This window comes from Moschus berezovskii, chromosome 14, assembly GCF_049115385.1.
Source record: "Moschus berezovskii isolate FMDL1 chromosome 14, NW_MosBer_1.0, whole genome shotgun sequence".
Classification (NCBI taxonomy): Eukaryota; Metazoa; Chordata; class Mammalia; order Artiodactyla; family Moschidae; genus Moschus; species Moschus berezovskii.
The window spans coordinates 53,248,431-53,263,971 of record NC_142473.1 but is presented as its reverse complement, the minus strand read 5'-3'; the positions used below and the strand labels follow the sequence as shown (position 1 = coordinate 53,263,971).

Genomic DNA, 15,541 nt, shown 5'->3' with positions numbered 1-15,541 from the left:
TTTAGGAGTTCACATTTTTATGGTAGAAAAATGGCTCCATGGGATAGTCTCGTTACAAGTTCTAATTCGAGTATTGGACAGTTGGCTTCTTTCTACCTTTCTGGGATTCCTGGCTACGAGGATGTTCAACACTTTATTTCCATCCCCTTTTGTGTGTTCTATCTGATTGGAATAGTGGGCAACTGTACAGTTCTTCGCATCATCTACACTGACAAGAGTCTCCATGAGCCCATGTACTACTTCCTGGCCATGCTGTCCCTCACGGACATGGGCATGTCCATCTCCACCCTGCCCACAGTACTGAGAGCCTTCTGGTTTGATGCTAAGGAGATTGAGATGAATACTTGTGTAGCCCAGATGTATTTTATTCACACTTTTTCTCTAATGGAGTCAGCTGTGCTCCTAGCCATGGCTTTTGACCGCTATGTTGCCATCTGCGATCCTTTGAGGTATTCCTGCAAACTTACCCCACAACGCATTGTCTACATAGGGGTCTTCATTGTAATCAGATGCTCCGCTGTCCTCCCTGTTATTCTTGTTCGTATCCCCACATTTTCTTTCTGTCACTCCCATGGTCTCTCCCACTCCTTCTGCTTACATCAAGATGTCATCCGATTGGCCTGTTCTGACATCTCATTCAATGTTTTGTATGGCTTGTTTGTTGTTGCATTTTATTGGGGTGTAGATTCTCTAGGAATCTTTTTCTCTTATGCTTTCATCCTCCGCTCTGTGTTGCGCATTGCATCCCGGGGAGGGAAACTCAAAGCCCTCAGTACATGTGTCTCCCATATTTGTGCTGTGCTCATTCTATATGTGCCAATGATAGGATTGTCCTTAGTGCATCGTTTTGCAAAACATTCCTCTCCCATTATTCATGTTACCATGGCAGATATTTACCTGTTAGTTCCACCAGTTCTCAACCCAATTATTTATAGCATCAAGACAAAGCAGATTCGCCAAGGCTTGCTAAGGATATTATTATCCAAAAGTATCAGGCTTGCTAACACTTAGAAGATATATGACCCCTTTCAGCCTTTACATTCATTTTCTTCATCCTGAAGATAACCTGTCAGAAATTCTTAGACACATTTTGTACATATAGTCCCATGATAGTCCATAAATTCTACATGTCACCTCAAGAAAAATAATTGTACTTATTTCTATCATTACTTCCTTGCTTTAAATCATCTCAAAATCTTTGTAAGATTTTGTAAGAGAGAATTTATTTCATTCAGGTATTTTTGGTGATATTTTCCATTTAGATTTTAAGATAAAATCAAGTTTCTATGTTAAAACTAAGACAGAGAAGTTAACTATTCAAAGGGAAAAGAGATCATATACAATAGAGTTTGGTATTGATAGCTAGGTACATTTTGTTGCCATTGAGCAAATTAGACTTCATTCTCCATATTTTAAGTCACATAATAATCAAATAAACGTTTGATTTTAGAGATGGGATAAATGAAAATATTGCATTTGTCTCCTTTCAATTCAGTTCAGTTCAGTCGCTCAGTTGTGTCCGACACTTTGCAACCCCATGAATCACAGCACGCCAGGCCTCCCTGTCCAACAACAACTCCTGAAGTTCACTCAAACTCATGTCAATCGAATCGATGATACCATCCAGCCATCTCATTCTCTGTCGTCCCCTTCTCCTCTTGCCCCCAATCCCTCCTAGCATCAGAGTCTTTTCCAGTGAGTCAACTGTTTGCATGAGGTGGCTAAAGTATTGGAGCTTCAGCTTTAGCATCAGTCCTTCCAATGAACACCCAGGATTGATCTCCTCTAGAATGGACTGGTTGGATCTCCTTGCAGTCCAAGAGACTCTCAAGAGTCTTCTCCAGCACTACAGTTCAAAAGCATCAACTCTTCGGCGATCAGCTTTCTTCACAGTCCAACTCTCACATCCATACATGACCACTGGAAAAACCATAGCCTTGACTAGACGGACCTTGGTTGGCAAAGTAATGTCTCTGTTTTTTTATATGCTATCTAGTTTGGTCATAACTTTCCTTCCAAGGAGTAAGTGTCTTTTAATTTCATGGCTGCAATCAGCATCCGCAGTGATTTTGGAGCCCAAAAAATAAAGTCAGCCACTGTTTCCCCATCTATTTCCCATGAAGTGATGGGACCAGATGCCATGATCTTAGTTTTCTGAGTGTTGAGCTTTAAGCCCACTTTTTTGCTCTCCTCTTTCACTTTCATCAAGAGGCTTTTTAGTTCCTCTTCACTTTCTGCCATAAGGGTGGTATCATCTGCATATCTGAGGTTATTGATATTTGTCTCCTTTACATCTACTCAAATGATTGTCAGAAAAAAGCTAGACAGTAAATGCATAGACTTACTTTTCATCAGTGGAGAAAACTCACAAGACAAATCCAGACTTCACACAAAAGGTGCTATCTACTCGTGAAATGGGGAAGAAAAAAAGTAAAAATCCTTTGGTCAATGTACACTCCTATGAAGTCTAATATATATACCATGGGCAGACTGGTTCCAAATAGGAAAAGGAGTATGTCAAGGCTGTATATTGTCACCTTGCTTATTTAATTTATATGCAGAGTACATCCTGAGAAACTCTGGGCTGGATGAAGCACAAGCTAGAATCAAGATTGCCGGGAGAAATATCAATAACCTCAGATATGCAGATGACACCACCCTTATGACAGAAAGTGAAGAAGAACTAAAGAGTCTCTTGATGAAAGTGAAAGATGTGAGTGAAAAAGTTGGCTTAAAGCTCAACATTCAGAAAACTAAGATCATGACATCCAGTCCCATCACTTCATGGCAATAGATGGCAAAACAGTGGAAAGAGTGGCTGACTTTATTTTTATGGGCTTCAAAATCCCTGCAGATGTTGACTGCAGCCATGAAATTTAAAGACACTTACTCTTTGGAAGGAAAGTTGTGACCAACCCAGATAGCATATAAAAAAGCAGAGACATTACTTTGCCAACAAAGGTCCGTCTAGTCGAGGCTATGGTTTTTCCAGTGGCCATGTATGGTTGTGAGTGTTGGACTCTGAAGAAAACTGCTTGCCAAAGAATTGATGCTTTTGAACTGTGGTGTTGGAGAAGACTCTTGAGAGTCCCTTGAACAGCAAGGAGATCCAACCAGTCCATCTTAAAGGAGATCAGTCCTGGGTGTTCATTGGAGGGACTGATGCTAAAGCTGAAACCCCAATAATTTAGCCACCTGATGCAAAGAGCTGACTCATTGGAAAAACCCTGATGCTGGGAAAGATTGAGGGCAGGAGGAGAAGGGAATGACAGAGGATGAGATGGTTGGATGGCATCATCAACTCGATGGACCTGGGTTTGGGTGGACTCCGGGAGTTGGTGATGGACAGGGAGGCCTGGAGTGCTGCAGTTCATGGGGTGCAATGACTCAGACATGACTGAGTGACTGAACTGAACTGAACATGTGCAGAACTTTGAATAAACATAAAGCAAGAGAGATTCCCTCCATATCACCATGAATTGTAACTGCCCATCACCCTTGCTGTCTCTCACAATTCCCTAGAAAATAAGAAGAAAGACATTTTCAACAGCTAAGCTTAAAGTACACATTTTAATGAAAGAATAGAAATGGATCTAAGACAATTAGAGAATTTAAAGATTTAATTTTAAATTTAAATCATAACAATTTTTGTACAAACACTATTTTAAATCACCCCAACACTCCCCACCCCCATTTGTTAAATTATGTGAAGCCAAAAAACATAATAAATATTTTATGCAAGTGTATGGCTGGAATATTCATTGGAAGAACTAATGCTGAAGCTGAAGCTCCAATATTTTGGCCACCTGATGCAAAGAACTGACTCATTAGAAAAGACCCTGATGCTGGGAAAAATTGAAGATAGGAGCAGAAGAATATGACAAAGGATGCCATGGTTGGGTGGTATCACCAATTCAATGGACATGAGTTTGAGCAAATTCCAAGAGACATTGAAGGCCAGTGAAGCCTTCAGTCATTGGGTCAAAAAGAGTCGAACACAACTGAATGACTGAACAACAATTGCTAGATAATTGAAAAGCAGAAAAATACAGAAAGTAACTTTAAAAATAAAACTATACAGAACCATAATTTTCAAAAATTCTTTATAAAAGTAAACTAAACTCAGGAAACAGAATTAAAATAGACAACAAACTCTGCAGTTCCAAATGAATTGAAAGCAGAAAAAATTCTGCCAAAATATACCTTGAAATTAAATCAGATAAGAAGAAAGATTTTTTACCGAAGTGGGTCACTGAATGCTGGAGAATACCAAAAAGAATTTTAAAAGTGCTATTAAGATTTACAGATGATGGTAGCATTATTTCTTCATCCTAACTATATGCAGGCTGAGCTCCAGGGCAAACCTGTCATATGTGTGTTGCTTATTAAGGAATTTGTTTAGCTTCCCTTGCTAAAAGAGTCTTATCTTTCTCCTTCATAAATAGGCTTACTTGCACTCTGTCCTCTCCTTACTCTTCATTAGTTGCAGTTTTTTCTCCTTGTTATATGTAGAAAAACTAAATATGCAAAGATTTACCTGAAGCTTTCTCTCTTAAACTTGGGAAACTGATGTTTTTGAGTTAAATCCCCCCCCCATTTTGGAAGAAAAAACAACTTTGTGGTCTGATTAACCGAAAAATGAACATTAAGCTTCTTATTAAAAAATGATAATTGTACATATTAAAACTTGAATATATAATAAGCTTGTAGATAGTCATAATGATAAACCAGAGACAGAGATAGAAATTGACAGAAGGTGTACACATGTATATAACATAGAAATTCCCCCTTTGTATTAATTAAGGTTCTGTTAGGGGAATAAAAGTCATTCTCAAACTGCATAAGGACTTTGATAAAGGCATCAGGAGGTCATTGAAAATATATGTGCAGGATTTATGAAAATCAAAAAGAAATATTTATTTGTATGTCTTATAAATATATAGATGATGTATATATTATAGTATTATAGAAGGGAATTTGCTGCCACCACTAGTCCTAAAGTGTCAAGAGGAAAAAAAAGTATTTACCAAAGTATGGAAGAGACTTCCCTGGTGGCTCAGAGGTTAAAGCGTCTGCCTCCAATGCGGGAGGCCCGGGTTCGATCCCTGGGTTGGGAAGATCCCCTGGAGAAGGAAACGGTAACCCACTCCAGTATTCTTGCCTGGAGAATCCCATGGACGGAGAAGGCTGGTAGGCTACAGTCCACGGGGTCGCAAAGAGTCGGACACGACTGGGCGACGGAACAAAACGAACGGAAGGGACAGGAGGATATAGAGAAGGACACTCAGCATGAGTTTTCCCTTTCTGTAGAGAGATGCAACCACCATGAGGAAACCACCGTGAGGGTTGGTGGGAAATCAAGGAAGTCAACCCTCCAGCTGTATGTTTTTCTGTATTCCTGTTTTGTGTCATTTCTGTTGTTGATCGAATCAAACCAGAAGGCAGAGGGCAAAGTGGCCTGTTGAGGCAGCTCACTGTGGTCAGGACACTGAACATAGCAGATATGGAAAAGAGTTTAAGGATGCCCTCCTTCCTGTAACCAGTGCAACCAGTCTTCCTTTCATAGTTGTATCTACTCACGGGCTTTGTGGTCTAGGTAGTGCTCTCTATATACCCGTTAATGTGAACATTTGCCCATTACCTTCTCATCATCAGAATGAATCATTCATAATTGAGCTTATACCTAGGTTGCTAAAGAATTCAGCAATGAGAGGTTGAAATTGCTTTTTTTTATTTCCCTCTATTGTATACATAAGAAATATTTAGACCTCATGATAAAGGAATATGGTTGCACTGACTAATAATCCTCTGAATTTGGGATCGTTGATCATATCAAACTTAGATGATGTCAAAGTGATTTCAGTTCAGTTAAGTTCAGTTGCTCAGTCGTGTCGGACACTTTGCAACCCCGTGAATTACAGCACGCCAGGCCTCCCTGTCCAACAACAACTCCCAGAGTTCACTCAAACTCATGTCCATCGAGTCGGTGATGCCATCCAGCCATCTCATTCTCCGTCGTCCCCTTCTCCTCCTGCCCCCAATACTTCCCAGCATCAGAGTCTTTTCCAGTGAGTCAACTCGTCGCATGAGGTGGCCAAAGTATTGCAGTTTCATCTTTAGCATCAGTCCTTCCAATGAACACCCAGGATCGATCTCCTTTAGAATGGACTGTTTGGATTTCCTTGCAGTCCAAGGGACTCTCAAGAGTCTTCGCCAGCACCATAGTTCAAAAACATCAATTCTTCGGCGATCAGCTTTCTTCACAGTCCAACTCTCACATCCATACATGACCACTGGAAAAACCATATCCTTGACTAGACGGACTATTGTTGGTAAAGTAATGTCTCTGCTTTTTAATATGCTATCTAGGTTGGTCATAACTTTCCTTCCAAGGAGTAAGCGTCTTTTAATTTCATGGCTACAATCAGCATCTCCAGTGATTCTGGAGCCCAAAAATATAAAGTCTGACACTGTTTCCACTGTTTTCCCATCTATTTCCCATGAAGTGATGGGACCAGATGCCATGATCTTTGTTTTCTAAATGTTGAGCTTCAAGCCAACCTTTTCACTCTCCTCTTTCACTTTCACCAAGAGGCTTTTTAGTTCCACTTCACTTTCTGCAATAAGGGTGGTATCATCTGCATATCTGAGGTTATTGATATTTCTCCCAGCAATCTTGATTCTAGCTTGTGCTTCTTCCAGCCCAGCGTTCCTCATGATGTACTCTGCATATAAGTTAAATAAGCAGGGTGACAATATACAACCTTGACGTACTCCTTTTCCTATTTGGAACCAGTCTGTTGTTCCATGTCCAGTTCTGACTGTTGCTTCCTGACCTGCATGCAGGTTTCTCAAGAGGCAGGTCAGGTGATCTGGTATTCCCATCTCGTTCCGAATTTTCCAAGGTGATTTAAGTTCATATTTAAAAAGTAAGTATAAGGAAAAGTATAAGGCATCTGGTGCCAATGAAATCAAGTAAATTCAAATCTTTTTCTGGTAATTTCAATAAGAGATGTGTTAATTTGGAGTTGCAAAGGGTTTCTAGTGGTATGATAGAAATAGCCCATATTTTCATAGACTATTAGAAGATGGTGAATTTCTTAATAAGTAATTTTTCATTATGAGAGCTATTGCTTCTATTGACATAATTACTTCTATTTTCAATTTCTGAAAGAGCCAGTTCTCAATGGGTATCTTAAATACTTGAAGATTACTAAGCCATGACATATGTGCAATCTACAATATCTTAGTTGATTGAATCAGTGATAGTGTTAAGACTTATAATTAAACCAATATTACCAATCTCAAGACCAGAATTGCAAAGATTAACAGTAGAACACATTTTTAAAAGAGTTCCTGTACTAAGCGTTTAAAAGTCAGTATTGTTGGTGGACACAGTTTTATTCACCCTGAGTAGTCCACATGCCAACCCTGCTGCACGGTATAATCACCAATAGACATTTAGAAGTCGATATTGTTGACAGATATAGGGAACCTTATTGATTGAGTGAAAGCTTCTCTTCATAATCTGATCCAATGTATATAATCTATTTATTCAGCAGGAAGAACTCAACGACACATTGAAGAAAGTACCACTCCAGAGAATCAAGATTTGAGTGATCACATTGACTTTATTTATGATCTTTCAAATACACTTTATTTTTTATTGTAATTTTAAGAGTACAGAAAAATTGAGTGGAAGTTAACAGATATTTCTCACATATTCCATATTGTAATAGTTTTGAGGGAGTTGACTCACATAAGTGTTTCATTTTTATGTAGTATTTGGTAACAGATACCAAATGAACTAGAGTCATTCCCAGCCTTTAAGTTGTAGACTCTATGTCCTTCAACAGTTTAAGTCCTTAATAAGTCCTTCTCATCGGCTCAGTTCAGTTCAGTTCATTTCAGTTCAGTCGCTCAGTCGATCGGCTACTCCATAGCTAACATTCTTTATTGCATGCATGCGTGCCTGTCAGTGACTCATTTTATCCAACTCTTTGTGACTCTATGTGCTGTAGCCCTCCAGGCTCCTCTGTCCATGGAATTTTCCAGGCAAGAATACAAGTGGGTTGTCATTTCCTACTCCAGTGGATCTCCCCAACCCAGAAATCAAACCTGCATCTCCTGTATTGGCCAGCGGATTCTTTACCACTGAGCCACCTGGGAAGACCAATATCTTCATTACCCAGCCAGATTCTGGATACAAGCTACTATTTAATCACATGTTGCACTACCACATTTGTTCCAGATATCAAGGTGATTAGTATTTGAGACTGTCTATAGCCTTCATGGTTGTTTGCCTGTAGCTCAAATAGTAAAGAATCTGCCTGAGATGCAGGATACCTGGGTTCTATTCCTGGGTTGGGAAGTTCCTCTGGAGAAGGGGATGGCAATCTACTACAGTATTCTTGCCTGTAGAATTCCATGGCCAGAGAAGTCTGGCAGGCTACAGTCCCAGGGGTCACAAAGAGTTGCACATGACTGAGAAGGTGAACTCAACTGATAATGCAGTTTGGGAATGCAAAGGCAAGAAGGCTATGTGCATGTTAGTTGCTCAGTCATGTCCAACTCTTTGCATCCCCATGGACTGTGCACTCCAGGCTTCCCTGTTCATCACCAACTCCCAGAGCTTGATCAAACTCATGTCCATCGAGCTGGTGATGGCATCAAAGCATCTCATCCTCTGCCATCCCCTTCTCCTCCTGCCTTCAATCTTTCCTAGTGTAGGATCTTTTCCAATGAGTCAGTTCTTCGCATCAGGTGGCCAAAGTATCGGAGCTTCAGCTTCAGCATTGGTCCTCCCAGTGAATATTCAGTACTGATTTAGGGAATGGAAAACAGAGGATTTGGAGAAGGGCCATAAATTACAAGGGTGGCACAGACAGGGTTACAGGTGCAGTCTTGAATTTCTCATGGGGACTCACATCTCTAAGGACTGGAGGAAGACTTATTAACTCATCCTTCTTTCCTCGAGAGTTAGAGCAGTCACTCATGACAAGAGCAACTATTCTACCAAGTAGGTAATGACTGGGAAAATAAAACTGGGAGGTAATAGGAAAATACAGAGGGGGTTTGAGAGATCAAAGAGAGCAGGGCAGACACCCAAAGTCTGAGAAGAAGGACCAGGGGAATGGTTTGAGAAGGAAGAGGTTCTCAGGTTATTAGAGCTCATACTTTCTCCAAATCTTTATTGTCCATACCCATAGACAGAGGATTCAAGCCAGACATAGGTTTTTCAGATAGAACTTGCCTAATATACCCTAGACTTTCACGGCAAGTAGTCCCCTGTCTGTCAGTGCACATGACTGTTTACACAGCATAAAGGAATATTACCAGACATAACAGAAGAGGAATCCAGAATAAGAGTGGGATTATAGCAGATAAAATTATAGGTTCCTTCTAATCCCATGTAGCAGTGATTTTTAACATGAAATTAACTATTAATTAAAAAATTTAAATTAAAAAAAAGTTTTTAATTAAAAACTTCCCTGGTGGCTCAGACGGTAAAGTGTCTGCCTATTATGCGGGAGACCCAGGTTCAATCCCTGGGTTGGGAAGATCCTCTGGAGAAGGCAATGGCAACTGACTCCAGTACTCTTGCCTGGAAAATCCCATGGATGGAGGAGCATGTTAGGCTACAGTCCATGGGGTCACAAAGAGTTGGACATGACTGAGCGACTTCCACTCTATTAATTATGCTCTAAACCTTAAGACTTACAGATTTTTAAATTTATTACCTAACTCCACTGACCTCCTTCTCTGGGGATGTGGAAGATATCAAAAGCTATGTGAATGAATTTGAAATTGAAGTATCAGGACAAAGAGGTTTTGGACTGTCAGATCAAATGGGAGTTAAAACATGGGGGCTGTGAAATAATAGATGGACCAGATACTAGTGAATATGGAGAGTAATGAATATTTATATTGTGGTAGCAGAATGCTAATGTGACTGCTCATATTCCAGTTCACTGAAGATTCCAGTTCACTCAGGCTCTAGTTCACTGAAGTCCCCCAAAACTCATTCTTACTCTTAGTGAGATTTCTCATTCTATTTTGAACTCTTCTTACCACCACCCTGATAATGGCACTGATTAAAATGAAATGTATATATGTAGTTTCATCATGATGATCTGAGGAATTTCTGGGTAGAAAAAAATACTAAGGAACAATTCATATTTCTTGCTATACTGAAATTTTAGTGGAGGAAAAGGAAATTAAACTGATACAGTTTGCTTTCTACTTCTCCGAGCATCTAGGTCACTTATAAGATGGCCACTCATAGTGTTTCCTCCAGAGGAGAATAGTTAAAAGTCTCCCCTAGTCTTCCTCCTCTCATTATACTTCAGTCATTGTTGCTGTTACTATTATCATCATCATTGTTGATGTTGTCATCATCATTGTTCTCATTTTCATCACTATCATCATCACAGAAAAGGCTCTGTACCAAGTATTTTACACGCAATATCTCCTTCACCTTAGCACATCCCATCAAACTATTAGTATCTTCAGTTTACAAAGGAGGCAAATTTTGTACAGAGATAAAAGAGTCATTTTACCTAAATTAAAGTGAGTAAACTTTGAAACCAGAATATAACTTAAGTTAATGTGATTGGAGAACCAGAGAAACAGATTCTACATAAGGGAGATGTTAGATCTCTGTCTCTTTAAAACCTCAGAAAAAAGTCAGTGATATGATGAAAGAAGACCTCTAGATCAGGAATCTTCCAGTTTTCAATGAAACTTCATGTTTACTACTTCATGTCAATGGGAGAGAACATTTATAAAATTGGAAAAATGGTCCGAATTCACTAAGCACTGAGATAAAAACCAGATTTTCAAATTTTGATTATAGAATAGAAATTGGAAAAGAATCAACAAAAAGAAGGGATAATATGGGAAAATCTGATCATTGAAAGTAATAACCAGTGCAATTTTAGACAGGAAGGTGAGGGGATAGACAGGAATTTGAGAAGTTAAATAGCAGGGTAATAAGAAGTATCAGTTTATACAGTAAGTGGGTAGAACTTAAGTGTAATATGAACAGTCAGGAAGATTGAATTTGTTTCTAGAATTTGCTTATTTGATGTCTTGATTATGGATCTTGCATTTCTTAGAAAATTATTAAACAATTGGGGGAAATATCTTCTGTAATCAAGGTTATTTACATGGAACTAGAGGAGACTGAGGGGATTTCATTTCCCAGAACATCAAAGAAGACTTTCCAAGACAGAAGATGCTGATTTATTAGTTTACAGAGGAAGGTAATTTGTCCCATAGGCTTTAAATTCTTAAACCAAAATTTTGGTGAGCATGGAGGTGGGGCAGTTGATGAGCAAACTGGTTTTGAGAAGTGGCTCACATTTCTTAATATAGAGATGTCTTGGAATCTAGTGGGGGAAGATATATTTTCTCATTTGAGCATAAAAGGTTTAGTGTGAAGGTCAGATGCCAGTAGGCATTTTTTTGTGCATTTTACTTTTGTTGTTGTTTTTTCTTATTTTTGTTTTGATGTATAAGTTTCTAATCTCTCAACAACCCCTATAACTATTGTTTTGCAATTTTTTGTAAAAAAAAAAAACAGTCTCTAAATGATTAATCAGTTCTGTAACATAAGAGGAAGAATGTTCTGAATCTTTCAAATCAGATTCAAAATCAATTATAGTTTGCTTAACATTCCATATATTATATACTTTATAATTAAAAGTTTTAAAAACCACATATTCTTCTAAATCATCTTAACCTGTATTTACCTCAGGGAGATTCTCATCCCAGAACATATTGATATTAGAGTTGACTCTATGTAGATATAATCCCTAGGTGGCACTAGTGATAAAGAACCTATCAGCCAATGCAAGAGACTTAAGAGAGGTGGGTTCTATATCTGGGTAAAGAAGATCCCCTGGAGGGGGAAATGGCAACTCACTCCAGTATTCTTGCCTGGAAAATCGCATGGACAGAGGAGCCTGCCTGGTCCCAGTCCATAGGATCTCAAAAAGTTGGACCTGACTAAAGCAACTTAGCATGCATGTGTGGATACCATCCCTGTGGTATCAATTATGTAGTCAAACTTATGTTTAGTAAGAATAAGAACCATCCTGACCAAATCTTGCCTGAATACTGTAATGATGCCTTGCATGATATTTGAGTGTTGCTGAAAAAGCTCAGATGAAGACATTCATATAAGTCATTGTCTCTGTCTCTCTTTAGTCATTAAGTCATGTCCAACTCTTGTGACCCCATGGACATTAGCCTGCCAGGCTCCTCTGTCCATGGGATTCTCCAGGCAAGAATCCTGGAGTATTGTAGAAAGTCTTTTTCTTTTTTTTTACAGGGCTAGTATAAGACCAGTGGACTTCCCTGGTGGCTCAGACGGTAAAGAATCTGCCTGCTATGTGGGGGACTTGGGTTTGATATCTGGGTTAGAAAGATCCCTTTTGGCATGGTAACCCACTCTAGTATTCTTGCCTGGAGAACCCCCATGGACAGGAGCCTGGAGGGCTACATTAAATGCAGTCCCAGAGTCAGATATGACTGAGCGACTAAGCACAGCATAGCACATAAGACCAGACACTCTGGCCAAGATTGTTCTAAAGAAAAGTATAAAATTAATAACGTAATCTACAATGGTTTTGTGTGTGCTGCTCTGGGGACAGTGTCTTTAGAAGGAAATAGTGTGTATTCAGACAGCTTGTTAATAGTTCTTCATCTGAGGAGAAGGGAAAGTCCTTATGGTTATAAAAGTGAATGTTTTTCTTAATTGATGGCACTCAGTAATGAAATGAAGAAAAACAAAGCAAAACTGTGAGGGTGAATCTAGGGGTGTTTATAGGACAGACTGAAGTTTTATTCTGTTTTTGTGACACAGGTGCTGATCTCATTTGTTCCCCCTCTGGACTGTGATTGTGAATCTGGATTATGGTTTAACAGTAAGCCCTATGGCAACTGCAAACTCCAGCAATATCCTGTCCTCCACCTTCTATCTCACAGGTATCCCTGGATATGAGGAATTTCACCACTGGATTTCCATCCCATTCTGTCTCCTCTACCTTGTTGGAATCATGGGTAACTGTACTATCCTACATATTGTCCGGACAGACCCCAGGCTCCATGAGCCCATGTACTACTTCTTGGCCATGCTTTCTCTCACTGACATGGGCATGTCCTTGCCCACAATGACATCACTCTTCAGGGTGCTGTGGTCCATTTCCAGGGAGATCCGGTTCAATACCTGTGTGGTCCAAATGTTTTTCATTCACACTTTCTCCTTCACTGAATCATCTGTGCTCTTGGCCATGGCCCTTGACCGATATGTGGCCATCTGCCACCCACTAAGATATGCTACCATTCTCACTCCTACACTTATCACTAAAATTGGAATTGCAGCCCTGCTTAGAAGTGCCTTTGCCATGATTCCACTTCTGGCCCGGTTGGCCTTCTTTCCTTTCTGCCATTCTCACACCCTTTCTCATTCTTACTGTCTACATCAGGATATGATCCGCCTTGCCTGTGCAGACACTAAGTTTAATGTTATCTATGGGTTAGTTCTGATCACTTTGCTGTGGGGAATGGACTCTCTGGGTATTTTTGTGTCTTATGTTTTCATCCTTCACTCAGTATTAAAAATTTCATCTCAGGAGGGAAGATTTAAGGCCCTCAACACATGTGCATCTCACATCTGTGCTGTGCTTATTCTTTATGTGCCTATGATTGGACTCTCTATTGTCCATCGTTTTGCCAAACACTCATCCCCTCTCATCCACATCTTCATGGCTCATATCTACCTGCTAGTTCCACCTGTGCTCAATCCAGTCATCTATAGTGTAAAGACCAAGCAGATCCGCCAAGGAATTCTCCACCTGCTTTTCCCCCTAAGAATCAGTTCTTCTGTGATGTAGACAAGTCCTCAAGTCAATGATGTCATCAACCTTAAGTGTGAAAATATATAGTAAATGTCTATACTCTATGTTGGCATCAGAGTTACCAATAAAAGATTACTTTATATACAGAAATAGAACTGAGAGTAGATCTAAAGGAGAGAATTGATGTCCACTGGAGTTACAAAGACTGACTTGGCATGTGCTTCATAAATCTCCTTTAAGTATGAAAGAGTTGGAGTGGAGTTTTGGAAATCATTTCCATCTATCGTGGAACCCTAACTGTGATTCTAAACCCTGTTTATTTATTTATTTTTGCTTCTTGACATACTGTATTTGTCCATGATTATTATATTACCTCTCTCATAAATGTGTTTATAAATCTGCTGAAATTGCCTTTATTAAAGATTGGAAAAATCATATGTTGATATAAGAGCTTATTAGAGCTCACAGCATTTTATCTATCTTCATGGTACATCAGTAGCATATTTTAGAATTTATACACGTGTTCAGTCTTTTCTGAGGAAATTTAGTTTCACCAGGAATAGAAACAGTCAACCTTCATAGTCTGTTTGTTTTTACTTAATTTTCAGAAATAATTTTAATCTTACAGAAAACTGCAAGTCAGAACCTTTGAAATCCCTGAGATAATGTCTTGTGAAATCAGTGTTTATAATCCATTGGATTAAATGTATCTAAGAATAATTTAGGATATAGTATTCAAATGTAAAAATTCTAAGTCACTAAGGTATAGCCACTTACATTAGTGATAACAAGAAACAAAATATAAATCTTTTTGTCCAAAACTCTTTTAGCATACAAACTATTTTCATATAACTCAAATGATCTAGTTTCAGGTGTGCATAGAGTTACATAAAAAAGTTACACTTCTCATTGAAATTTCTTAATTCATGTCTACACTTTTTCAAAGAAAAGTAAATTAAGCAGAAAAAAAAAAGATTTTAAGAATGTTTTATAACTTTCAGTATGTATATTGGTTTTAATAATAAGTAATATGTTTTCTCAAATCTTACTCTATCTACTGTAGGAACTGTGTCTCATGCAGCTTGCTACTTGTGAGAATGAACACTAGTTTAGTTAAATTATGCACTTAATAATTACTGAATGCATAATTGATTAAGAAATGAATCAATCATTGGATATAGAAGAACTAGTTCTATTGGATTTTTTAAAAAAGTCTTGAAGAGAAAGATTTTACCTGTCATGAGCCCACATTTCATATAACAAAAGCGGTATTATTAACTTAAAATTACATTTCAAATGTCAAGCATGTTAAGGATGTCTTCACATGACTTATTTCTTTTACCTAGTTCAATTACGTCTGTCCCCATCCCTCTTTATCCTATTTCTTAATTCTATTTCTAATTACCCTTCTCCACATATTCACTTTGACCAAAGGGATATCAAGTAAAAATAAAGCAAGATATATGAACATCGGACTTATTTAATATTTCCTTAAGTAGATAAGAAAAATAAAATTAATAGAAATAAGTTTTAGAAGAAAATGTGAACCTTATCATCTGCTGTATGTCATATAAATAGCATTTAACTAAAGCCATTCTATAAAACCTTCAAATTCAAAATATATTTTTAGTGTTTGCTTGCTGAACACATCTATTATAATGCTTCTGCTCCAAAACATG

At 38.5% G+C, this 15,541-nt stretch overlaps 2 protein-coding genes and 1 non-coding gene across 3 annotated transcripts; all 3 read left to right on the top strand.

Annotated features, from left to right (window-relative positions):
• LOC148775602 (olfactory receptor 51G1-like) lies at nt 1–1,011 on the top strand. The gene has a single exon (XM_088843475.1). It carries the CDS (start codon nt 31–33, stop codon nt 1,009–1,011), a length of 981 nt encoding a protein of 326 aa, XP_088699601.1. The 5' UTR covers nt 1–30.
• An 8,477-nt stretch (nt 1,012–9,488) lies between these two features.
• Nucleotides 9,489–9,560, top strand: TRNAN-AUU (transfer RNA asparagine (anticodon AUU)). The gene has a single exon. It is a non-coding gene; the product is annotated as a tRNA-Asn (tRNA).
• A 3,378-nt stretch (nt 9,561–12,938) lies between these two features.
• LOC148775601 (olfactory receptor 51L1-like) lies at nt 12,939–13,898 on the top strand. Its single transcript, XM_088843474.1, has one exon. The coding sequence runs from the start codon at nt 12,939–12,941 to the stop codon at nt 13,896–13,898; it is 960 nt and encodes a 319-aa protein (XP_088699600.1).
• Nucleotides 13,899–15,541: the final 1,643 nt, after the last annotated feature.